At 37.0% G+C, this 24,615-nt stretch overlaps 2 protein-coding genes across 9 annotated transcripts in view; one reads left to right on the forward strand and one right to left on the reverse strand.

The window, feature by feature from the left end:
* Inpp5f (inositol polyphosphate-5-phosphatase F) overlaps positions 1 to 17,385 on the forward strand; it is an 81,403-nt gene extending 64,018 nt beyond the window's left edge. For 3 of the 6 annotated variants that reach the window (XM_076834445.1, XM_076834447.1, XM_076834449.1), the window contains 10 exons: positions 192 to 269; positions 1,403 to 1,523; positions 2,713 to 2,841; positions 4,672 to 4,789; positions 6,452 to 6,650; positions 12,767 to 12,838; positions 13,801 to 13,874; positions 14,308 to 14,436; positions 14,800 to 14,887; positions 15,195 to 17,104. In XM_076834445.1, coding sequence (XP_076690560.1) covers positions 192 to 269; positions 1,403 to 1,523; positions 2,713 to 2,841; positions 4,672 to 4,789; positions 6,452 to 6,650; positions 12,767 to 12,838; positions 13,801 to 13,874; positions 14,308 to 14,436; positions 14,800 to 14,887; positions 15,195 to 16,350 — 2,164 coding nt within the window. In that variant the 3' untranslated portion in view covers positions 16,351 to 17,104. Of the gene's footprint in view, positions 1 to 191; positions 270 to 1,402; positions 1,524 to 2,712; positions 2,842 to 4,671; positions 4,790 to 6,451; positions 6,651 to 12,766; positions 12,839 to 13,800; positions 13,875 to 14,307; positions 14,437 to 14,799; positions 14,888 to 15,194 lie in introns of all 6 variants that reach the window. The other 3 variants (XM_076834448.1, XM_076834446.1, XM_076834451.1) reach the window with 3 other exon arrangements.
* Positions 17,386 to 17,988: 603 nt separating this feature from the next.
* Mcmbp (minichromosome maintenance complex binding protein) overlaps positions 17,989 to 24,615 on the reverse strand; it is a 39,108-nt gene continuing 32,481 nt past the window's right edge. For all 3 annotated transcript variants that reach the window (XM_076834559.1, XM_076834558.1, XM_076834560.1), the window contains 3 exons: positions 23,335 to 23,499; positions 20,596 to 20,684; positions 17,989 to 20,037 (listed from right to left, as the gene is read on the reverse strand). In XM_076834559.1, the coding sequence (XP_076690674.1) occupies positions 19,911 to 20,037; positions 20,596 to 20,684; positions 23,335 to 23,499 (381 nt within the window). In that variant the 3' untranslated portion in view covers positions 17,989 to 19,910. The remainder of the gene's footprint in view (positions 20,038 to 20,595; positions 20,685 to 23,334; positions 23,500 to 24,615) is intronic.

The raw sequence follows: 24,615 nt of genomic DNA on the forward strand, positions 1-24,615 counted from the left end.
TCAGTGTTTTCTTTAGGTGTGCTTTCTTTCATAATGCAGATTAGTTATAAACAGTTATAAAATTAGCTATGTAATACATTGTTGTAGTAACACATATACATGTAATAACAATTGCTTTTATTTTTTCCAAGATGAAAAATTATATCTTAATTAAGTTTATTTTTATTTTGTTTCTTTCACATGGATTTTAGCCGAGGAATGAAGTTTGAGAATGTTCAAACCCTAACAGATGCCATTTATGACATTATTCTTGACATGAAATGGTGTTGGTAGGTATTTCATAAGAAGGTATTCTGAAAAACGCTCTGTCATGTGAAATCATTTGTCTAGTACAACTGAACTTTAAAATAATAGCATCATCCTAAGAAAGCATTTTTGTTTTGTTTATTTTGCTTCCTAATTCCTATTCTCTTTTTTAAGACAATATTGTTGATCAGTAGGCAGTGTTAGCTTTGAACAGGGAACAGATGTCAGGTGGTTGGGCAAAATGAAGCAAAATGCTCTGTAACTATTCTTTAAGGACATCCATTTATTCCTTTTCATGCTCTCTGGTACACATTTTCTCCTTCTCACCATCTCTAACAAGGGAGAGAAGATTTAGAGGTACTCAATTTTCAGGCAATTCAGAATTAACAGAGAAGAAAAATGATTCTCAGCTACAGGAGGTAAATGTAGGAAGAAAGAAAAAATGGCTTAAGGACAGGAGAGAACTTTCAATTCGATTTTAAGACTAAACAGGTGGCCAGAGGAATTAGAGGAACAAGGCATGCCGCATGACTCCTCACTAGGTGGTAAAGTAGGTTAGTCTGTTCCAGATAGTGTAGATGCATTTCTACTTTGAATCGAAAGCGGAGGAAGGAGATGGTTAAAAGTGCTCTCTGTTTTCAGCTCTGCCTAGTAGTTAGTAGTTATATGATTTGTGACAAATCACTCTTTCTCTGTATCTCAGTTTTGCTGTGTTTTCTAAAATGGGGATAATTTTGTCACTGTCAACTTACTGTGTAAATTAACAACATTGTCTATAAAAGACTCAATAATTCCTGGCACATAATGATATTCCAAGAACATTGCTAACTAATGCTGCTCTGTTATTGTTATACTTTAAAGAATTGTGGTTTTTGAGCCAGGCATGGTGGCCCACACCTGTAATCCCAGCAGCTCTGGAGGCTGAGGCAGGAGGATTGTGGGTTCAGAGCCAGCCTCAGCAAAAGTGAGGCACTGAGCAACTCAGTGAGACCCTTTCTCTAAATAAAATAAAAAATAAGGCTGGGGATGTGGCTCAGTGGTCAAGTGCCCCTGAGTTCAATCCCTGGTACCGCCCCCCCCCCAAAAAAAATTGTTTTTTGAAAAATGTATTAAAGTATTTCAAATTGTAAAATAGTCCTATACTGTTTTTGAAAAGGGTTGATCAAGCTGGGGTAATATGTAAACAAGAAGGGATTTTTCGAGTTAATTGCATGGACTGTCTGGATCGCACCAATGTGGTCCAAGCTGCTATCGCACGAGTGGTCATGGAACAGCAGGTAACTTGGAGTCCATTCATTTCATTCTAAATAATCATTTTTAAATGTTGTTTTATGTATAAATAAACAATGAAATATTTTTTTCAAATTCCAGATGTTCTATGGAACATTTATAGAATACAAACATCACTGTTGCTTTAAAACTTGAAAACCACAAACTTTATTAGAAATAAGTTGAATAAAGTGGCTACCCTTCTATCCTAGCCCTATGGGTGGCAGCTATTTTCTTCATTGTTTTCCATCATCTCTCTTACCTCAGTGTTCCATTTTAGATCTCTCAGTCCTCCAACACCCAAATAATAAAGTTCCTGTATTATATAAATTCCTAAAGTGAATGAATTTGAAAATTAAATCCCCATAGTGAGCCAGGTATGGTGGTATATGCCTATAATCCCAGCTACTCAGGAGGCTGAGGCAGGAGGATCTCAGTTCAGAGGCCAGCATGTGTGAGGCCCTGTATACTTACTGGTACTGCAGTAAGTAAATAAATAATTACCTAAGTGAAAATACCTAGCATGGTTTCTAGATTTTTGTGTTCTGTTTTTCGTGATACAACCTTGTGACTGAATCTTTATCTTATGTAGTGTGTGAATAGCCAGGCTTCTGAATTTAAATCTGGCTCTATCACATGCTAGGTTTTGACTCTACCATAGACCTTAACCTCTCCAAACCTTAATATTGTCATATTTTAATAAAAGTATTGATGTATATAGTGTTATGATGAGTAAATGACATAATTCATGTGAAAAAACTCTTAGAACTCTAGAGTAGAATTCACATTTACTGGGCACTCACTACTCTACTGTTGTTAATATTATTTTTCCTTGTGCTTTTCTGATATTTAGTTTTATTTTGTAGGCAAATTTAAAACAAAGAATTTAACATATAATAGTGTGAGACAGAACATTAAAAATTATAACAAATGCAAGAGGTCCTGGGTTCAAATTCCTGACAAGCCCTGCCCCCCCATGAAAATCATAATAAAAATTATGGATATTTCCTTATATTTATTCAACTATAGTAATTCATAAAGCTGTATTTTAACAGTGTTTTATTTTAAAATGTCAGAAAAAATTTTTAAAATGTAAGGGTCCTAAATTTTATGTCAATATGTTTCCTTTTTATACAGTACACATTTGATGCTATGGTTTCTAGGCTTATATATAATCTAACAATGTGTTCTTTTTAGCTGAAAAAATTAGGTGTGATGCTCCCGGAGCAGCCATTACCTGTGAAGTGTAATCGAATCTACCAGATAATGTGGGCTAACAATGGTGACTCCATTAGCAGACAGTATGCTGGGACAGCTGCTCTGAAGGTGAATGTGTGCAGCAAGCATTTATGGATTGTTCTGTGGGATGCAGATTAGACTATGATTTAAAATCAACTTTGTTTTTGAGAGAGAGTTATCTAGACTAAGATGACAGGTCTGTGTAGTTTATTCCCTTCTGGAATGTTTGGCTAAGGCAGAGGTCATTCATTCAAATTTCTATAGCTACCAGGTAATGTGACTCAAGCAGGTTATCATTAGATCAGAGGGAGAAGTAGACTGAGGAGAGCATTTACTGTTCCTGGAGGGGGCCAGTCCACTGTTTCCTTAGGAGGTCCTCTGTTGCTATATCTTTATTTTTCAAGGGAGCCTAGAAATCTGGAATTTTCTGTGAATGGATTTTAAAACTGGGTAGAGATAAAACAAAGCATATCTATTGGCAGAACTTGGTCTCTATTATGATAATTTGTCTTTGCTGAATTTGAATTCTAATCCTAAACTCTGTGACCTTGGGTAAGTCACTTAGTTTCTGACTCATTTGCAGTAAGACTAGGCATATTGTAAAAGGTCATCATGGAAATAGACTTAAATGCTTGTAAGAATTTAGAACATTCCCTAACACATAGTAAGTGCTGGAAAAAAGTACTTTATTATTTTCTGTTGTAAGTCTTTGACGACCTCATATAGCTAGTCTTCATAAAATTTTAAATGTAAATATATTCTCTGGAAACCAAATGCTGCCTTTGTGTGTATTGCTCTTTGTGGGCAATGGGAAGTAGTCAAATTTGTTAAATTAGGTTTTTGTTAATTTTCCTTCAAGGTAATAGTTCATTTCAGGATATTTCTTTTGCAAATTGTACTATTAAGGGCTTAACAAGCATCACATAGTCCATCTTTTTGGTTGAATGATAAATATAAAAATTAGCTTTAGCAGTTCTTGAACACTTTATTATTTAAAGAATGTGGTGCTGGGATTGTGGCCCAGCATGGGTGGGACCCGGGACCCAGGTTCGATCCTCAGCACCATATAAAAATAAAGGCATTGTGTTGTGTCCATCTACACCTAAAAAATAAATAAATATTTAAAAACAAAAACAGAATAAGACCGATCCCCCACCCCATTTGATTTTAAACTTCTTTGGGATTCATGATTATGTCTTCTGTAATAGTTATTGCTTTACAAATATTCCCCAAGAATGGCCTGATTAGGAGCATGGTCCTTAGATTTCAGTTTAAGGATGAGGCCTGTATTTGAGATTGTCTTGGCTAGAAAGAGGGATTGGAATGGGAAAAGAAAGAATGTATCTTTCTTGCATTAAGAGTAAATTACTGCCTCTCTAAGGATCTTCTCTGCCATGTTTGTTGTGAAAAACAGAAGTGTAAACCCTTTTTGGATTGTTGTACATGTGCAGTGATCCACGGAAATCGTGGTCTTCCCTTTCTACTCATCTACACATATGCACACACTGGTTAAATTCTGTTATAATAAATTCTAGGGAACTATCCACATTTTCCACTTCAGAAATTTGGTTTTTGAATATCATACCAAAGTCTTGAAAATCTTTTGTTTTGGCCTTTGTTATATTATTGACTTTGGCGTGTCAATTCTAGAAATTCTATGAATTACCAAGGAGGACTTTACCCTAAAATACCAACTAAGTATGAAAACTGGTGACACAAATAGCATATTTAATTATTTGACATGCTTGAATCAGTCAAATACTAATAAATACCTTAACTACACTATTTTCAAATAGTGTTAGGATTTGTAAATTATAGAAGTCTTTATAATTCTAGTCTTGAAATGAAAGCCCAGAATTGATTTTGAGAAAATTTTATGTTTGAATAAATTGTCAAAATGGCTTTTTCTTTTAACAGGGTGACTTTACAAGAACAGGGGAAAGGAAATTAGCAGGAGTTATGAAAGATGGAGTTAACTCAGCAAATAGGTATTACCTCAATCGGTTTAAGGATGCTTATAGGCAAGCTGTTATAGGTAAGGAATATAAATGTTTTTTCCCCTCAAAATTTATTATATTCTTTCCTCAAAAGTTTACTCTGTGACTAAAAATTTTACATAAATCAACTTCATTAATACAACTCATGTTTTGTAATATACTTGTGTTTCTATATTGAACCTCTTACCCAATAAATCAGATTTAAATTTTTATAAGATTTAGAATTTGATATTTTCGGCTCGAGAAACAAAAGAAAACATCTACTTTCATACATATGTCAGTTTGCTACTCCTGTAACATAAAGCAAAGTTGAAGCTCCTGGAGTGTGGAATAAGTTGCTTAAAACCTCAACAACTAAAAACTTCATATTTTGTTTGTTTTCCCATTACTCAAGGCTAAGTGATATAACCAGATTTTTTTTTCCCCCATTAAAGCATTTGTCAAATGTTCTTGTGGTGGACAAATATATCATCTTCTTCCATAAACATGGTTTAACAAGTTAGTAGAGTATCAGATTTGGACAGCATCCTTACCAATTCATCATTATTTAGAAGAGGAAATAGGAAGGTAGATTGTACAATAGAATATATGCATTGACATGTCTTTAATTTTTATAAAATTAAGGATTTAAAATGAGGAATTTTAAAGGAAAATTAAGGCTTATGGTAAATGCAGAGTGTTTTGGATTAGAATCAAATGCAGGGGCTGGGGTTGTGGCTCAGTGGTAGAGCGCTCACCAAGCACGTGTGAGGAGCTGGGTTCAAGCCTTAGCACCACATAAAAATAAATAAAGGTACTGTGTATAACTACAATTAAAAAAAATTTAAAAAAAGAATCAAATGCAACAGAGCTTACCTGTGGTTTCTGAGAATCTTTTTATCCCCTGCCCCTCTTTTTTAACCAGATTCTTTTTTTTTTTTTTTTAAGCACACATGAAATACCAGGGCCTAGACAATAGCCAATTGGGAATTAGAGAATTCTGGTATAAAGAAATTTGATTCATTTGCCAGAGTGGAGGAGGGAGGTGGTTTGAGCTATGCTATGACTAGAGAATTTGATTTTAGCAGTTTATTGCGTCTACTGGTTGATATAGCAGCCCAGCTTCTGTCATCCTCTCAATTTAACTGTCCATCCCACCAGCTTCATCCTGATTCTGACACTTGTTTTCTTCAAGGTATAGAGATGGAGGCCAGTAGAAGTTCTGACTTGTTGCTTCCCTTTGTAGGGCTAGTGGTTCTTTCCCAGAGATATCTCAGGGCTCACTGTCCTAAATTTCTTTACAGGAATGGATTGTAATGATTTATTTAAGCTTCAGCAGCATAGCATGCCCCTTCAGGAGGAAGTTAGCTTGTCTATACAAATCTTTGACCATATTTTAAAATTGGTTTTTCTTTTTAGTATCAAGTCATAGGAGTTTTTTAAATATTGGATATACAAGTCCCTTATCAGATAATGTGTCATAAATATTCCCCTCTTTCTGTGGGTTGTCTTTTTCACTTTCATGATAATGCCCTTTGAAACACAAAAGTTTTAAATTTTGATGATTGTCACATTTTTTCTTTTGTTGTTTATGATTTTGGTGCCATATCTAAAAAATCTTGCCCAAGTAAAGATTATAAAGATTTATGTTTATGTATTCTTCTTAGAGTTTTAGGTCTTACTTAGCTTATTGATAATAGATATTAACCCTTCCACCCTAGATTTGATGCAAGGCATTCCAGTGACAGAAGATCTTTATTCCATATTTACTAAGGAGAAAGAGCATGAAGCTTTGCATAAGGAAAATCAGAGAAGTCACCAGGAACTAATTAGTCAGCTCTTACAAAGTTACATGAAGTTACTACTGCCTGATGATGAGAAATTCCATGGGGGCTGGGCACTCATTGATTGTGATCCCAGGTGAGTTGAAATGGTGTCCTGATGAGTAACCTGCTTAACCTGATGTTGATAAGTTGTCACAGTTAATGCTAGCTGTGGGCGTGGATGCATGATGCATGGCAATTTTTAGTACAGGACTGCTGCTGAAGTACTAACTTCAGATACTCACAGTAGCTGGGGATGTGGCTCAAGCAGTAGCGTGCTTGCCTGGCATGTGTGGGGCGCTGGGTTTGATCCTCAGCACCACATAAAAATTAAAGATGTTGTGTCCACCGAAAACTAAAAATAAATATTAAATAAAAAAAAAGATACAGTGGGTGCAAAATTATTGGAGTGCTAAAAAACTCAGTAATTAAAATAAGTATTTTAATACAAATTTGATTTTTAAAAATTGATATTGGCCACTAGGCACGGTGGCACACTCCTATAATCCTAGAGGCTTAGGAGGCTGAGCAGGAGGATCGTGAGTTCATATCCAGCCTCAGCAACTTGTGAGGTGCTAAGCAACTCAGACCCTGTCTCTAAATAAAATACAAAATAGGGCTGGGGATGTGGCTTAGTGGCTGAGTGCCCCTGAGTTCAATCCCTGTTACCAAAAAAAAAAAAAATTTGATATTGGCCAACTGCAGCCTGCAGCTGGCAGTGTGGATCCTGCCTTGCCATCTCCAGAGTTTAGGTTTATTGTATTGATGCACATAAGTGAGTGCAATAAGAGGTACAAGTGATGCTTATTATTTTTATTGGATATAAAGTGGTCCTAGCCTTTCATCAAATAAATAGGCTGACTAATACTTGACATTTTTTTAAACAAAAAGCATCCAGTTTCAAGTGGTTCTTCAAAATATCAGTGAATAGCAGAATCTAAATTGATCTACCAAATTGCTTGCTTTTACACAAATCTAAAATGGTAATCTTCAATATTATAAAATGAAAAACATTTTAGGAAATTCTAGGCCAAGCTCCGAGAATAAAGCATTCTAGATTTTATCTTGTACATTTCATGTAATTTTAATAAAAGGGACATTAAATATGCTTCAAAGCACAATCAAATGAAGATAGTATTTACATATATTAACATTAATAAAAAGTAACATTGACTTACTTCATAGACAAAACTTCCATGACGTTAATGTCATGGAAGATTTCATTTTCATAGTAAATACTGTATGTATGGATAGAATTTGCATACCTTTAAAGTGAGGTGAGGTTTTTCTCACACATCTTAGCAAAAAATTTGTGTTCTTTTAAGCCATTTGTTTAAAAACTATATTTTGGTACCAAAAAATATAAAATATATATGTACATGTGTTTACATACATATATATTTTAATGTTTATACTAGGATTGAAACCCAGGGTTAGTTTTATATTTCATGATGGACAATGCAGTCTTGTTTATTTATTCTGTCCTTATTGCTGTCTTGTTTGTAGGACTGTGTATTGGCAGTCACAGGCAAGGGAATAGTAATCTTTGTATACTCATTAAGTCACAGGATACTTCATGCTTGAAACTGTGTCACTGTGATCTCAGGCTGAGCTTTTTGTTGAGTTGGCCTTTTAGTTGTATTTTCTTTTAATATATATACATATATTTTTAGTTGTAGATGGACACAATACCTTTGTTTATTTTTATGTGGTACTGAGGATCGAACCCAGCACCTCACACGTGCGAGGCAAGCACTCCATTGCTGAGCCACAATTCCAGCCCCCTTTTAGTTGTATTTTGTTTCTTGTTCTACTTCTTCATTCTTTTGTTTTAGGGTATATTCAGGTGTGGGCCTCTTGCTGAGTTTCCTGACTAGTTTCTAGTTTGTCCTTAGATTCCCTTCTCTTCCTCAGATGTTATTACATGATATATTTGTCCTCTAATTCTTCCTCAGGTGGTTGGTTATTGAGTGATGCAAAGTATCCTTTGCCTTTTTTACTTGCCAAAGCTTCTACAGCCATCCTCGTTCTCATCTTCTTCCTTGTGTATAAAATAGGCCCATCTGTATCACAGTCTTTGGTAACTCTGGAATTGGTAACCTTTGGAATACTGAAAAACTCTGGATCTCCCATCAACCGAAGAATCATCAGCTGAGATGCTACCTTCTTGTCTTATTGGTTGTAAAAGTGTTTTCTCCACTAACATGGAGCCAGTGCCTGATGGAGAGTGGTTCTGTTAGCTCTTTGATCCAGAGAAGCTGCCTCAGGTCTAAGGCAGAGGTGTGCAGGGGAGTCCCATTGCTAACCAGGACAGAGTTAGTGTCTGAGGGAATGACATGTTGATTCTCAAGGCACTGCAGCTAAAGTTTGAGACTCTCCAGAAGAATCTCCTCTAAGGCTGACTGTGCCAGACTGGCTGTATCTCACAATGGTTGAAGCACTGGCCACGTGCCAGGTATTTTGGCCTTTGTGTGTTCCTGTTCTTATTGTTTTGCTGGAAACTGCTTTTGTTGAAGCTTTGGGATAGGATGAGATGGATGGAGCAGATGGTGAGGCTGATACTTTGAAGGTGGTGGCTTCTCAGATCATGTTTTAGCTTCTTGGCTTGGATAGAAGGAAGGGGTATGTCTATCAGAAGTCATGATATTTCTTTTTAATGAGAGGCACTAAATCACTCTGTGGCTGACTCCAACATGAACCCCTTTTGGAAGCTCAGGAAATATGGGGGATGGAGTGGTCTACAATTCATACAAGTTGAATAATACTTTTTTGTGACTGGTTGATCTCACATGTTTTTGGAGTTTATCCACATTGTGGCATAAACCTCATTTTTTCAAGTAACTGAACAGCATTCCATTGTATGGATATACACAACTTTTGGATTATCTCCACATTTTGGCTATTACAGTGTTGCATGAACATTTGTATTCAAGCTTTTGTTTGCACATATTTTCAGTTCATTTGAGTGTATATTTTGGCATAAAATTGCCAGCTCATTTGGTAATCCCGTTTGATTTTTGAGAAGCTGCCAAAATATTTTCCACAGTGGCTGTGCTACTTCATACTTACACCAGCATGTATGAGGGTTCCAATTTCTCCAGACTTGACCAACACTTATTTTCCCCTTTTAAAAAGATTTTTTGTCATCCTAGTGTATTTGAAGTAAGGTATACCTTTTTTAGCTTTGATTTGCACTTCCCTAATGACAAATGTTGAGGATTTTTTTTTTTTCTTGTGCTTGTTGGCTCTTTTTGTATCTTCCTTAGGGAAAAAAATGTCATTCGAATTCATTGCCTATTTTTAAATTGAAACGTTTATATTTTTATTGAGTTGTAAATAAAATTTTAAAAAGATCTGGGTGGGGATTAAGGTCAGGCAAACAAGGAAGGATTGTACAAATGCAGAAATCCATCCTGTCTTAATTTTTTGATGTCTTGGTCATATTTTTACAGTAATTTTGATTTTTAAAAGTACTGCATTAATCCCCTTAATTATGCGTGAGACAGTGCCTCCCTCGCCAAACCGCAGTCACTGCCGCAGCATAGTTGCGGCAAGCCGTGGCTGGCGGGAGCCTGGGGCTGCGGCGCTTTTCCGCCTGGGCCCTGTGGGAGCTGTCCAGCGCAACAGGGCCATTTCCTACAGCCCCTGCACGTAAGGGCTGACCTCTCAGGCCTTTTGTGTCCTTTCCCGCCACCTCCTTTCCCGCCTCCAGCTGTTGCAGCACAGTCTGGCGATAATGGGAAAGAGGACCTTAAATTTGAGAGTAAACTACAGGTATGTCCTTCAGCCACTCTACAAAGCCAAGTGTGTAGCAGTTCTATTCAGCTCGCCCTCTGGACACTCAAGGCCGCTGCCCCTACCAGGTTTCGCTGGGTGATTAGCCACGGGATAACCACTCTCCATTAGGCCTATTACTGGGTCAGATACGGCCGAGGTCCCCTGCTCGCCGACCGTTGCAAAGGCGCGAGCCAAGTATCGCGGGAGCCGACCACCCAGCGCCCTTCCCCCACCGGGCCGGGGTCCGTGCCCTCCATGGAGGGCTCTGGATGCGCAGAGCAAGGCGCGCATGCGCACTGCCAATCAGCCACTGCCGGAAGTGGGCGGCCGGAAACCAGACGTGTCCCCTGGGCGTGACTTGGCGCGGCCGCATAGCAGTTGCCGCATTCGCTGCAGGCGCAAGCTAGGGTGCAGGTGGATCCAGGCTGAGCTTCGAGACATCGACGGACGGACGGACGGACCGGACCGACTGACTGACAATGCCGCGCTCCCACCGGCCTCCACCAACCGCGCAGCGGGCTGCAGCTGCCAATGCTGCCGAGCCCAAGTCTGAAGGCGTTCTTGCCATGACTTTTAAGATTTTTCTCCTTTTTGCAGGACTTATGGTTAAAGTTCCTGTGGGGTTATATTTTTCCTGTAAATTACTTCTTTTCCAGAGCCTGATGTTAATGTCCCCTGAAGACAGCGCCTTCTATGCGACTATTGTCGCGGTGGTCGGGCTGCATGTGGTGCTGGCGATTTTTGTCTTCATAGTGTGGAAGGAGGGTTTGCCTCAGTGGCGGGAAAACAAAAATGAATAGAGCAGCATCCTCAGGGCTGCAGATGTGGGGGGTGGGGAAGCACCTAAGGGGTCTTTCTTTTTCTTGTTCGTATTAAAAGTGCTTTTTTTTTTTTTTTTTTTAATGGGGTAAGGGTGGGTGGGGAGGGAAATTAAGTATTTACTGCAGTTAAGACTTCAGTAAAAATGCGGGTGGGGGGAGGGCCGACATTTTTCGACCGCCTATTATGTGCCAAGTGCTTTTCATTAAGGACATAATGTTTTAGACTGAGGATCATGTTTGCCTGATGTAAATATTAATGCCAAATTAGGAAGATAGGATGAAAGTAATCTCTGTAATTAGTAGAGTAGAATTCATTTCATATAAAAATATGTGTCGTGACGTATTTTTTGGGCTTGACTCAAGCAACAATTTTCTGAATGCACGTAAGTATCAATGAATAAAATGAAATCGCATATTGCTGTGTTATTCGGTATTATTCTCAATCAAGCTCCCTGGATCGTTGAATATGTGGTTTTCTTTTTCCCATTCATCGGATAATGCTCAAATATTGGCTCTTAGAATCAATCTGTTTTATTGGGGTTCTGGCATCTTATTCATCCTCATTGTGTTCTTCAGTTTATTAGACGAAAATTAAGGTGCATTTGTTGTTTTAGATGACTGCTAGAGTCATGCCGCAGCAAGGTGCCGCGGATGTGGAAGACTGCAGTTGAAGATGTTAGTAAATCCCGCAGTACCGGTTAAACAATGACCTCATTCTTACGCAGATTAAGTAGTGGCTTAAATTCGTTCCATCTAAGAATCTTTTTTCCGCTATTGTTTTCCATTTGCTTTTCCATTGGCGTTTTTATAAGATCTAGCGATTTTGTTGTGAAATCTTGAAATCTTAAGACAGAAATGTCCACTCTTCCAGTGGAATTTAGAGACTAGTTATGAGAATGCACCACCTTTTGATCATGGAAAGCCTGTTGATATTAGATTAATATTTTCATATTTTCACATTCTTCCTATTGTCATAAGTTTGTAGATTTTATACTTTGATCGTTTCCTTATTAATTTTACGAGATACATTTTACTATGATTTTGATTTAATGGTCCATCAACACTCATCTGGTTTGTAACTTGTATTTTTTATTTATTTTGATCTGTAGTGAGAAATGGAATGTAGCTTGGATTTGTTTCATTTTTGCACATAAATGTTATATTTATGTAAAACTCTTTGAAGAGATGTATTCTGTAGGAGTGTAAAATATCTTAAATGTATAGTGTTGTTTTGAATGTTAGACAATGAGGTAATCTATGATTCCTCTGTCTTACATTTTCATATCTTCCCACTAACCGCCTACCACCTCCCCGCCCCCCCCCCCCAATTATCCTGTTTCCCCTGTGGACTCCCACTTTTCCCCTTTTCTGGCTACCTCTCTTTGAGAAAGGACTTCTCAGATCCAGTCCTTCTTTCCACCTCCCCCACTTCCCAAATCTGTTTTTCTTATTGCTTTAAAATTTTCCAAATGCATTGATTGCATTACATTTAACTCCAAATTGTTTTTCTTTTGTTCACCTGGCTAGTCTTTTGTCATAATGACTCTGCTGTAGGAATATGCTTGACCAAAAATGCAGATGAAGATATTTAATTACCTGTGTCATGTTTGTTTAGCCTCATTGATGCTACTCATAGAGATGTGGATGTGCTGCTACTGCTTTCTAACTCTGCCTACTACGTGGCCTAGTAAGTTGCTTTATTCGTTTTGAGCTTTCAATTTTCTTTTTAAATTTGGAAAAAAATTTTTTTTTAGAATTCATAGCAAAAAATTTTAAAGAATCTGGTTTTTATTATTATAAAATTTCATTGAAATATTTTTCAGTTTGAAAAATTTAAGAATTATTAATCTGTTTTTTAAGAATCACACAGTGTTTTTTTAGCTTAATATTATTACCTGTGTAGCTACCAGATCTTCATATACTCCATTTTGTATCAGCATACCATATAAAGCATTTTCCCCATTGTTAGGTATCGAATTACCTCCAGATTTTCGCTACTATGAATGATGTTAGCTATTCATATACAGATAACTTGTATGTATACGTCCCTGTGCATGCACACCAGCTTCTCTTTGGTCAAGAGGATATGTGAAATTATGTGACTTTTGAGGTTCATTGTCAGATCTATTCCCAGAAAGACTACCAATTAACAATGCCAGTTGCAAAATAAAAGTATTTTATTATTTCCTCATGCTCTAGCAGAATTGAGTTTTAATTTATATTTTCTTAATAAATATTTACTTATTTTTGGCTTTGTTAGAATTATATTTTTAGTCCTCATTTCAGATGCCTGTTGGTATAAATCACATGGAATTTTCATCTGCTGAAATATTTCTAAGTAGTTTTGAGTGTTCTGCCTTCATTTTAGGTTAGGTTTTAGATTTTGTTTTTTAAAATTTTTGTAACAATTTTTTTTTGCCTTGTAATTGGTTTCTTTTTTAGTATAAGATCTATAAGCCAATTTTCTTTAGCTGTTAAACTATATGTTATTCTTGTTTAGAAAATATTTCTTATGTTTTAACTCTACTCCAGACTATTGTGCTAGGGAAGATTTTATTTTAACTGCATGTAGTAGTTTGCTAGTTATATTTGGCTTGTTGGCTGAAAAATGCTTTTAATTGTAATCTTTTTTTTCCTCCGTCTTCCTAGTTACGATGATGAAGTTGATAAAGTAAGCCAATATCAACGATTGAGTCTAGAAGGCCTGGAAAAAATAGAAATAGGTAAATTTTAACATACTTACCAACTCTGTTGCTTCCAAGTGTAGGTCAGATTATTTGACCTAGTGACTGGTGGAGTAAGTATCTGGTAGAAACCAGAAGAGGATATTTCAAGTAGTCTTTGTCTTTAGACTTCTTTTCTAGTCTTAGAGAGTAGTGATAGATACAGTCTGATAATATTAACTGGGTTTCTATTATTTTTGCCTTGTGAAGATAACACCAGGGATCAAGTTTAAATAATTGAGACTGAAAGAGTTTTTATATGTCATCAAATCAAAAGGTCACGATAAGCTTGTCTTTTGCACATTCTCATTTAGATTATGAAAACTTGTTACCTACCTAGTTGATGAATGTTTTGTTGATCTTTTGAAGTGACAGAGGAAAGTGAATGTCATGTGAAAGGTATAACTTTACATGTATTCATTTGGGTTTTTAGGTCCTGAACCCACACTCTTTGGTAAACCAAAGTTCTCCTGCATGCGACTGCACTACAGATATAAAGAAGCAAGTGGTTATTTCCATACACTGAGAGCTGTAATGCGTAATCCAGAAGAAGATGGAAAAGGTAAAAAAGAGGAAGATATAAAAAATATTCAGCAGTGGGCTTGATATATTCTATTCTTCTGAGTCCAAATGGAATTGGGGACATTGCCTACAGTGTAGTGGTCCAGCATTGTGATCTGACATCTTTAAATACGAACTCTGTTCCCAGGATCACAGGGAGTTTCTTTGAATGGATTCTCTATATCTTCTGTTAAAATTTGTTTTAGAACATTTTAAATTAGTTGGGAGACTAGTGAACAAGTAGCAATTTTTAAACCTGTATTTAAGTGCATGACCACAGATTTTAGTCAAGCTTGTATGAATTTGAGCAGCTTTATTTTTAGTATGTTTTGGGAGATGTTAAGTGGTTATATTTGGGTTTCAGATACCCTTCAGTGCATTGCAGAGATGCTTCAGATAACCAAGCAAGCTATGGGATTGGATGTACCTATAATTGAGAAAAAACTTGAGAGGTGAGCATACCACTTCTAAGATTTTCTTCCAAGAATAAAGACATTATTATCCAAGGTCTTAGTTCTTTAAAGGTATGTCCAAGGGAGGAATGGGGGAAACCACATTTAAATTTCTTATGTAGCTCTCATATTTCTATCGGAGAGTGTTATTTTATTGTCAAATCCCAAGAAGTTATTTTGGCTTATCAATTAAAGGATGCAGTTTTCATAAATCAGAATCAATTTAACTAAGCAAATCATCTTCATTTATTAGAATGGTGATACTGGATTCCATGGACAATTGACATTTTTCTTTTCTAATTTATAGGAAGAGCAGTAAACCTCACGAAGACATCATTGGTATCAGATCTCAAAACCAAGGCTCTTTGGCCCAGGGGAAGAATTTTTTAATGAGCAAATTTTCATCTCTAAATCAAAAAGTGAAGCAGACCAAATCCAATGTAAATATTGGCAACCTTCGAAAGTTAGGAAACTTCACGAAACCTGAAATGAAAGTTAACTTTCTAAAACCAAATTTAAAAGTCAGTCTTTGGAAATCAGATAGTAGTCTTGAGACTTTGGAACACTCAGGAGTGATGGACAATAAGGTCCAGGCAGAGTCTGATGGGGACATGTCTTCAGATAATGACTCATACCACTCTGATGAATTCCTTACAAATTCCAAGTCTGATGAAGACAGGCAGCTAGCTAATTCTTTAGAGAGTGTAGGGCCAGTAGATTATGTTCTTCCTAGTTGTGGTATTATTGCTTCAGCACCTCGATTAGGCAGTCGATCCCAGTCTATCAGCAGCACTGATGTTAGCATTCATGCTCTTTCAGACATTACTGTTGCTCATGGAAGTGGGCTTGGAAAAGGCCGGGTGTCTCCTTTGAAAAAAAGTCCTTCTGCTGACAATATACATATATTGACTGGTTTTGCCAAGCCTGTGGATATTTATTGCCACAGATTTGTGCAAGACGCACAAAACAAAATGACGGAGCTATCAGAGATCAGGTATGTGTCTCAGCAAGCTAGTGAGGAAGGAAATCATATGAGCAATCAGGTTTCTAATGAAGAAACCAAATCAGAATCAGCAGAACTTATACCTTCTCGACCATCTCAATTAGATGTGTCTTTTTCTGCAACAGGCCCACAGTTTTTGTCAGTTGAACCAGTGCACTCTGTTATATTTCAAAAGACCCCTGGTTCTGGTTCAGGCATGTTGGAACTTGAGTCAGGGCTTCATGTAACTCCTTCTCCTTCAGAGAGCAGTAGTAGCAGAGCAGTCTCTCCCTTTGCAAAGATTCGCAGTTCCATGGTCCAGGTTGCTAGTATTACACAAGCTGGGTTAACCCATGGCATAAACTTGGCAGTAGCTAAAGTTCAGAAGAGTCCTGCAGAGCCAGAAGTAGTTAACGAAGTCCAGCAAAAGGAACTTAAAAATATGTTTACACAATGCCAGACACGAATAATTCAGATTTAGATTTTGGCCACAAAAAAGCCTTTGGCTTTTATTTGAAAGTTCAAAAAGGAGTTTTCACATATTAGGCTATTTTAACTTGTATGTCTTAATCTACGGATTACAATTTTTTTTTTTTTTTTATTGGGAAGTGTTTTAAAGAAGTCTGAACCTGAGGTTTCCAAATTGGAGTCAAGGATAGAAATCCAAAATCCTAGATTCTGTAGACCTGAACGGTTTATATTCTGTAACAGGTCACTTCAGGACAACTTGAACTGGTTTTTAGAGGGAAAAGAAGAATGGACTCTAGGAAGCAGATATAAAGGTTAGACATTGACCCATTTAAAGGCTCAGGAGTTTTATGTTGTCAGTTCCTTCCTATGCATTACCTCTACAAGGTGGATCATACACTTTAGTTTTTAGTGACTTTAGTGTTCCAAGTGTGGAGAAACATCTGAATATTTAAAAAAGTTGTTCAGTTGTGATGGCTTTTAATCATTTTCTAGGAAGTTGATTGAGGATTTTTGACACTGGTCAAGAAACATTCTCATTTGGTCCTGATTTTTCCCAAGTTCCAACTTGAATATATTCCCCAAAATGTACACTTGCCAAGTATAATATAAACCTGTCTTGTCAATATGAATGGCATTATCTATTAAATTTCATTTTGCTCTGTTTTCAGGGATGTAAGAATATATTGGCTACTGGAAATTCTAGAAGGAAGTTTTCAAATTTTAACCTTTTTCCGGGGGGGCATTCTTCAACATCTTGTGCAACTGTCGCAACTATTGAAAATTTAGTCTGAAGCACAACTTGTGCTGAAACTGGTTTTTCGACCATAACCCTGTCCACAAAGAACCGGGGCCTCTATATAACCCAAATAGTAAGAAAGCTACACAGCATATTCCAGCAAGTATTGGTTTCTCTGATATCTCAAAATGATTCTCGGCTGAACATTATGTCTACTGTGACTTTAATAAGCATTCCACGTTTGTTATTTATTAGTGGTGTTTTTTGGGTTTTTTTTTTGAAGTGTCAAATCTTGTGACTATTAAAATAAAGTACCATTGTAATTTAAAATAATGTGTGAGAGTTCCTTGCATGACATTTGATCAAGGGTTTGATTTAAAGAATTCACAAGTGGTAAATTTGTTATAACTGCATACTTATTCTGAGTGTCATTTCAGTTCTTTGAAGTATTCTCATGATTTTGAAAATGATGAAAGTGAATCAAACAGTACTTTTAAATTCCAAACATTCAAAATTGAATGCTTTATTCTGTTCTTACCAACTTGGTCTTGAAAATAATGTTCCACAACACAAGTAAAAATACAGGCCAAGATCAGGTGAGAAAATAAGCATATATAAGTTCCACAGAAATGAATTCCAAAGAGATTTTTTGAAAACTAAAGTTAAGGCAATGTTTAAAACAAGGATATATAATGTCTGGATTAATAATCTTGTCTTTAATAAGAACAACAAATCTGAAGGTGTGTGTTCCTAGGTAAGGGAGAGTGTGTAATCTGCCTGGGTGGGTCGTGGGCAGGAGAGCATTTGCACCATCTCCTGTACTTAAATTCACCCTGTAATGTGTTTCCAAGTGAACACAGGGCTTGTCCACATAGATCATATCTTACATAATTCATGAAAAACAGTCCAAGGTACTGATAATTGGGGAAGTTTTATTTCAAGGGAATGTTTCTGCAAGATCAAGCAAAATTATGATTTCTTTGGTAGATTATCATTTACATTGGCACAGTCAAGACACATGGAAACTAACCTACTTTGTTCTAGGACAAAGATGTTTTTCATTCTCAGATTCAGTTGAGCCTTCATTTTATTTCTGAAAGTTGAAGGAAGGGTGTAGTCTACCAGTTATAAAAATGAAAACCAGTTAGAATTCTAATATAAACATTATTTACATTAGTTTATAAAAATAGATTTAAATGTAGGAAAAGAACAACTAATTTTTACTTCCCTTCATTAGGCATAATGAATTCCTTGACTTTTCAAGGCTGACCCTGTTTTCTTGGTTAAAATCAATGTCAACTTAAGCCTTCCTTACATGAAAAAAATTTTAAGGACTCATTTAATTGACCTGTTTTCAATGAGGTAAGTTACTAGATTTATATATACCATTGGTAGCTTAAAAAAGCATTCTAACCCTTCTAAAGACTTATTGCCACAATGATACTATTTTGCTTTCTACATATTAGTAATATTTCATTCCTTTAAAGATTTGTACATCAAAACCAATTGGTCTGGGGAAAACATAACCTTGCATTGGGCCTTTACAGGACTAGCAGATAATATTTCTTCATCCAGCACATTTGGAACTGATAAACTTCTATGTCTCAAAATCCAATCTTTAAAGTAACTAAATGCCATTTATTAGTTTTAAAATCCTTTTTTCTGGGCTGGGGATGTGGCTCAAGCGGTAGCGCGCTCGCCTGGCATGCGTGCGGCCCGGGTTCGATCCTCAGCACCACATACAAATGAAGATGTATCCGCCGATAACTAAAATAAAATTAAAAAAAAAAAAAATCCTTTTTTCTCTTCTGGGGATACAGTGCAGTGGTGCAGCTTGCCTAACAGAGGTGAGGCCCTACCTTCCATCTCAGTACCATTAAAAAAAAGTTTTTCCTAAAGAGTTATTTTAAAAAATATTTTTTAAGTCTACTTAGATTTTTTTTTTTTTTTTTAATTTCAGCAGAACTTCATTAGGTTGTGTTCCCTTAAGTGAGTCCCATAAAATAGTAGTTTCCAAATGTACTGGGATGTAATGAGAAACATAAGGACAATATAGCGTTCTTCAAAAAGCTATATTTATTCCATTTAAAAGACTACCTCTTATTCTGAGATTGTCCTTTTATTAAAAAAAAAAAAAACTCAAATATATCCACAATGATTTCTTTCAGATTACTTGTCAAAATAAATTGACAACCCTGTCCCCAAATTTTCAGAATTTTACTGGTCCATAAAATGCAAAATCTGGGTACCAGTGCCATGTAAAAGGTTAGTTTTTCAAGCTGTTAATAACTGTTAGAATGTTTCTGTGGCCAAATATCTGGGAAATGATACTATAGGATTTTACCCATGAATCTAGCAAGTATGTCCATTCACCAAACTTGGACTACTGAACATACTCAAATCCACTGTTAATTGGAAAGACACAGAAATCTCAAGAGCACAATCCCTCCAACTTTGAAATTACAACAATTTTCTTCAAATGAAGTTAACATTAGCATTTGAACAGAGTCTGGCCTATGACTTAGCTGCAGCTAAGGAAATAGGTATAATCAGCAACATTTATCAATATTAAACTTTTAATATCAAATACATTTTTGTACACCATTACTAATTTATATCATTATAAAACAAAACTTCAAAAGTTCCATAAAATCAGTAAGGTAAAAGCCCTCACTGAGTATCGTATAAACTTCAGATGTCACCAGGCTTGATTTCAGGAAAAGTCATTGGGTTTTGATACAAATTATGTATAAAACTGTGGTATAAATGATATTTGAATTTTACAATAACGTGGCTACAGTTTGCCCGTTACTCCTCAAATAGGTATCAGAAGTTTAAAGTTCATTTCCATTCACACATTTTTGCTGTTGAAGCCTGTTTCTTCTTAAAGACTCGAGCTGCTTTGCTCTTAGCCATCGTTCTCTTGACAGTGTCGTCTGCCCAGCACTGAGAGACAGAAACCTGGTTTGAAACAGAAACACATTTAAGTCTAAGAAAAAACTTAAGATCTAGGAATACTATTAAAAAAAAGCGTCCAAGTGGTGCCACCTGTAATCCCAGCATCTTTGGAGGCTAAGGCAGAGGATTGTGAATTCAAAGCCAGCCCCAGCAACTTAGCAAGACCCTGTCTCTAAATAAAAAACAAAAAGGGCTAGGGATGTGGCTCAGAGGCCCTGAGTTCAATCTTGGGTACCAAAAAAAAAAGCACCCACACACAAAAAAACCCCCACAGTCCAGACAAAGACCACCCACACACAAGTCAAGAGCTAGGTTAGACCCCACAAGGAATTCCCGGAAGAGCAAGAATTGGAGGGTAGCTGGCTCTTTGAAGCTTAGAGATAAGCAGCATTCCTGTTCCACTTATGAGGCATCTGTCCAAACAGAATTCCCCCTCAATAATCCCTTCTTTAGAAGGCATTGTTCAAAAAGAAAAAAATTCTGCTGTTTTTAGAAGTCTGAGTTACTGCTAAATAAATGCAGTTTTCAGAAAAAGCAATTATGAGCATATATACTACTCACCGCGCTACCACAAGCAGCTGGTGGAGGTCATCAGCAGTGATACTCTGAGGGTCATTCTTTCGCATTTCCACAAAATCATCTTCAACTGCCTTTATTCAAAGAGTAAATGTACTTTATAAGGTTCCTTTAAAACTCCCTTAAGTGTACTTTAAAAACATTATTTTTGTAAGAAATAAGATACTTGGTCCTTTGATCAATGTAAAAATGAGGATGTCAGCTCCACCTCTTAGACAAACAAGAATATAGATGGAAAAAAGGATGGAGAACTGAAATTTTACACACAGAAAAATGCTACTGATGAAAATATTCTAAACAAAAAAAAAAATGAGAAGGTGAAACAAATTAGCAACTTGCATAACAACTGATGCCTTTGAATAGGGAAGAGTGACATCCATGAAAACTGCAGAAAGCAGTGATCAGAATCTGCTTTTTCAAACCTCTGGAAATAAATGTGACCCTAGCAGCAATCTAGGGAACATTTATGAAGGAAAAAGAGGTGATTCTTGGTAAGAAAGATGAGCTTTGTGGCATTTTAACTTGCTTTACTCCCATATTCTACAATACCGGGGCCCCCTGATGATAGCTTCAAAAATGGCAGACTAGAGCACAGAACAGGGCCAGAGTTTCTTCAAAGCAGGGCTGCCAGAGAACTGTCATTATCTGACCTTTTTGGTGATTTCCTGGAAGACTCACCAATGGGGACATGGCTTAGTGGTAAAGTGCTTGCCTAGCACACGCAATGTGTTTGATCTTTAGAACCTCAAAAAGAGGGGAAAGGGGGCCAGGATTGTGGCTCAGTGGTAGAGCACTTTTCTAGCATGCATGAGGGACTGGGATTGATCCTCAGCACTACATAAAAATAAAAACGAAATAAAGGTATTGTGTCCATCTACAACTAAAAGATATTTTTAAAATGTTTCTAGAACAAAGGGGCGGGGGATAAATCTAAAAGCACTAACATACAACCTAGTTTCTAAAACAGAGGTGCCACATTATGTTATTTGAAATGTCTGATTATCAACAAAAATCAGATATGCAAAGATGAAGGTACACACAGCCCACCAACTGAGAATAAAAAGAGTCAAAAGAAACTGTCCCTGAAGAAACCCAAATATTAGACCCACTAGACAAACATTTTAAACTGGTTATTTTAAATATCTTCAGAGAAGTAAAAGAGACCGTGTACAATGGTGCACTTTTACCTGCAGTCCAAAAAGAGTTCTAAATTGTGAGCCATTCTAAGTGTTGTGACAAAATCTTGCCCTGTCCTGTTTGGAACATGTCATCCTTCATTGGCATATTCACACTGTGTATGCCACCTCCTTTGTGGCAGTTGAGAGGGGAAGAGACCACATTCACTGAACTTTTATTACAGTATATTGCTATAAATGTTCTCTCATCAATTATGGTTGTCAATCTCTTGCTGTGCTTAATGCATGAATCCTGTCATAGAGAGCATTATCTGTGGTTTCAGGCTCACACTGGGGATCCTGGGATGAATCTTTCGTAAGTAAGGGGGGAGGGGCTACTGTACAAACTAAAGGAAACTAAGAGAACATGTCTTACTAAATAGAGAATGGCAAAGCCAGACAAGACAAGGGTTCAGGTAGGAGCTGTGGCTCAGTGGCAGAGCACAGAGCCCTTGCCTGGCATATTTGAGACTCTGGATCTGCTCTGCAGCAACACACACACACACACACAATAATTGGAAATAACAAACAAACAAACAAAACAGAGATATTCTTGAATGTTATAGAAAATGACTGATCATGTACGAAGGATCCTGTCACCAGAAACCACAGAACAGAAGTAGGAGGCAGTGAAAAGAACAAAGGGCTAAGAAAAAGATGATACCCAGAATTCTACATTCAGCAAAATTAGCCTTAAGGAGAACAACCCCATCGAGGTGCAGTGAAATCCCAGTGACTTGGGAGGCTGCAGCAGAAGGATCACAAGTTTGAAGCCGGTCTTAGCAACTTAGTGAGACCCTGTCTCAAACAATAAGGGCCAGGGATATAGCTCAGTGGTAGAGTGTCCCTGGTTCAATCCCCATTACATGGGAGAGAAAAGACAATCCCAGATAAGCAAAACCTTTCTCATGAACAGATGTGTCCTACAAAAAATACTAAAGGGAGTTCTTTAGGCTGAAATGAAAGGACGCTAGACAAGAACATGAACCCGTAGGATGAAACAAATGGCACCAGCAAAGGCAACTGCAAAGTTAATAGAGATCAGGAGAAATGCCTGATTTAAAAGACGGGTACGTAAAGTAATAATTATCAATGCATATAGGTGGAATTTTTATGACAATAGCATGGAGAAAAAAAATCATAATGAAGCAAAATTTTTGTGTATTCTTGTAATTAAATTGACCGTTAATCCTAAATGATTATATAATTAGGATATTAAGAGCCGGGGATGTGGTTCAATGGGAAAAGCACTTGCCTAGCATGTGTGAGGCCCCGAGTTCAATCCCCCAGCACCGCCAAAAAAAAGATATTAATAATTTTAGCTCCTGGGAAGCTACTAAGAAAATATTATTTTTAAAAAAGTCCAGGGAATAAAATGAGACAGCAGAAAACAATATCTATTTCAAACAAACAAATGAAAGACTATAAAGGAAGAAAAAGGAAAGATATAGAAAGCAAAGAGCAAATTTACCCCATCTGTAATAATAAACGTAAATTGGCAAAACATTACAATTTACACAGGGAAATCCTTGATGTAACTTGAAAGTACCTTGGTTATTTCATCAGATATACTATAATCCAGGAATCTCAAAAGGGTCAGGTAGATGCGGAATTTGTTCAGCACAGAAGGCAGCACTGCCGAGAGGAGGCTATTCGTGTACTCCTCCATGTTTGGAGGGATTAGCTGAGGCTGTAAATGAATCTGACAGTCTGCCTGAAAAGAGAAATGGGACCCAGTATTTTTCAAATTCCTAAATTAAGCTACATGTGCAGAAGCTGCATGCTCTATCAGCTTCCAAGGGAATTAGGAAATACCACTTAATTTTGCGAAAGGGAATTAGTTTTTAATATGATTTACATACATTATAACTACCACAGCAATTATTACTGAGGCTAGCTTTTGCAGGGTGTGGTGGCACATGCCTGTAATCCCAGAGACTCAGGAGGCTGAGGCAGGAGGATTGTGAGTTAAAAACCAGTCTCAGCAACTTAGCAAGGCCTTGAGCAACTCAGCAAGACTCTGACTCTAATGAGATATAAAAAAGGACTGGGGATATGGCTCAGTGGTTATGAGCCCCTGGGTTCAATCCATGGTACCCCAAAAAATGGAGGTCTGGGAATGTAGCTCAGTGGTAAAGTACCCTTGGATTCAATCCCTAGTACTGCAAAAGGGAAAGGGGGAAAAAAAAAAAAAAACCCTCAATGGTATCAATAAACATAAAAAAAGGTGGACATCTCTAAAAGGCAGTTAATAATTTTTTTTTTTTAAATGGTGCTGGGGAATGAACCCAGGGCCTTGGGCACACTAGGCAAGCACTCTACCGACTGACCTATATCCCCAGCCCAGCCCAGGCTATTCCTGAAATTGAGATCCTCCTGCCTCAGACTCCTGAGTTGCTGGGATTACAGGCATGCACCACCATGCACTACCATTCCTGGCCAATTTAACTTTTTATTGTACTTTTCCACAGAAAACTTACTAATGTCAAAGGTTATTCCTCATGTTCACAAGTGAACTCTACAGGGTAGCTATACACCTTTTAAATATCTGGGATGTATTTCTCATCATCCTCAAAATTCAAACCTCTTGATCAGCTACTCCATTTCACCATAAAGTATAAAATTCATTACCAGGTGATTAGGGACATTTAATAAGGAAAGCTAAACTATTTCTCATGTAAGTGACAGAAAATAATGGGACAAAGGCAACCAAGCAGAAGTCTGGATGTTAATCCACCTGCAGACAGCTTTTACTTTGTACGCTCAGATGGGGGCATGTCTGTGCTAATAGCTAGGTGATCCTGTGACTTCCTGATGGCTGCTTCTTGGT

Source organism: Callospermophilus lateralis, chromosome 15 (genome assembly GCF_048772815.1).
Source record: "Callospermophilus lateralis isolate mCalLat2 chromosome 15, mCalLat2.hap1, whole genome shotgun sequence".
NCBI classification, from domain to species: Eukaryota; Metazoa; Chordata; class Mammalia; order Rodentia; family Sciuridae; genus Callospermophilus; species Callospermophilus lateralis.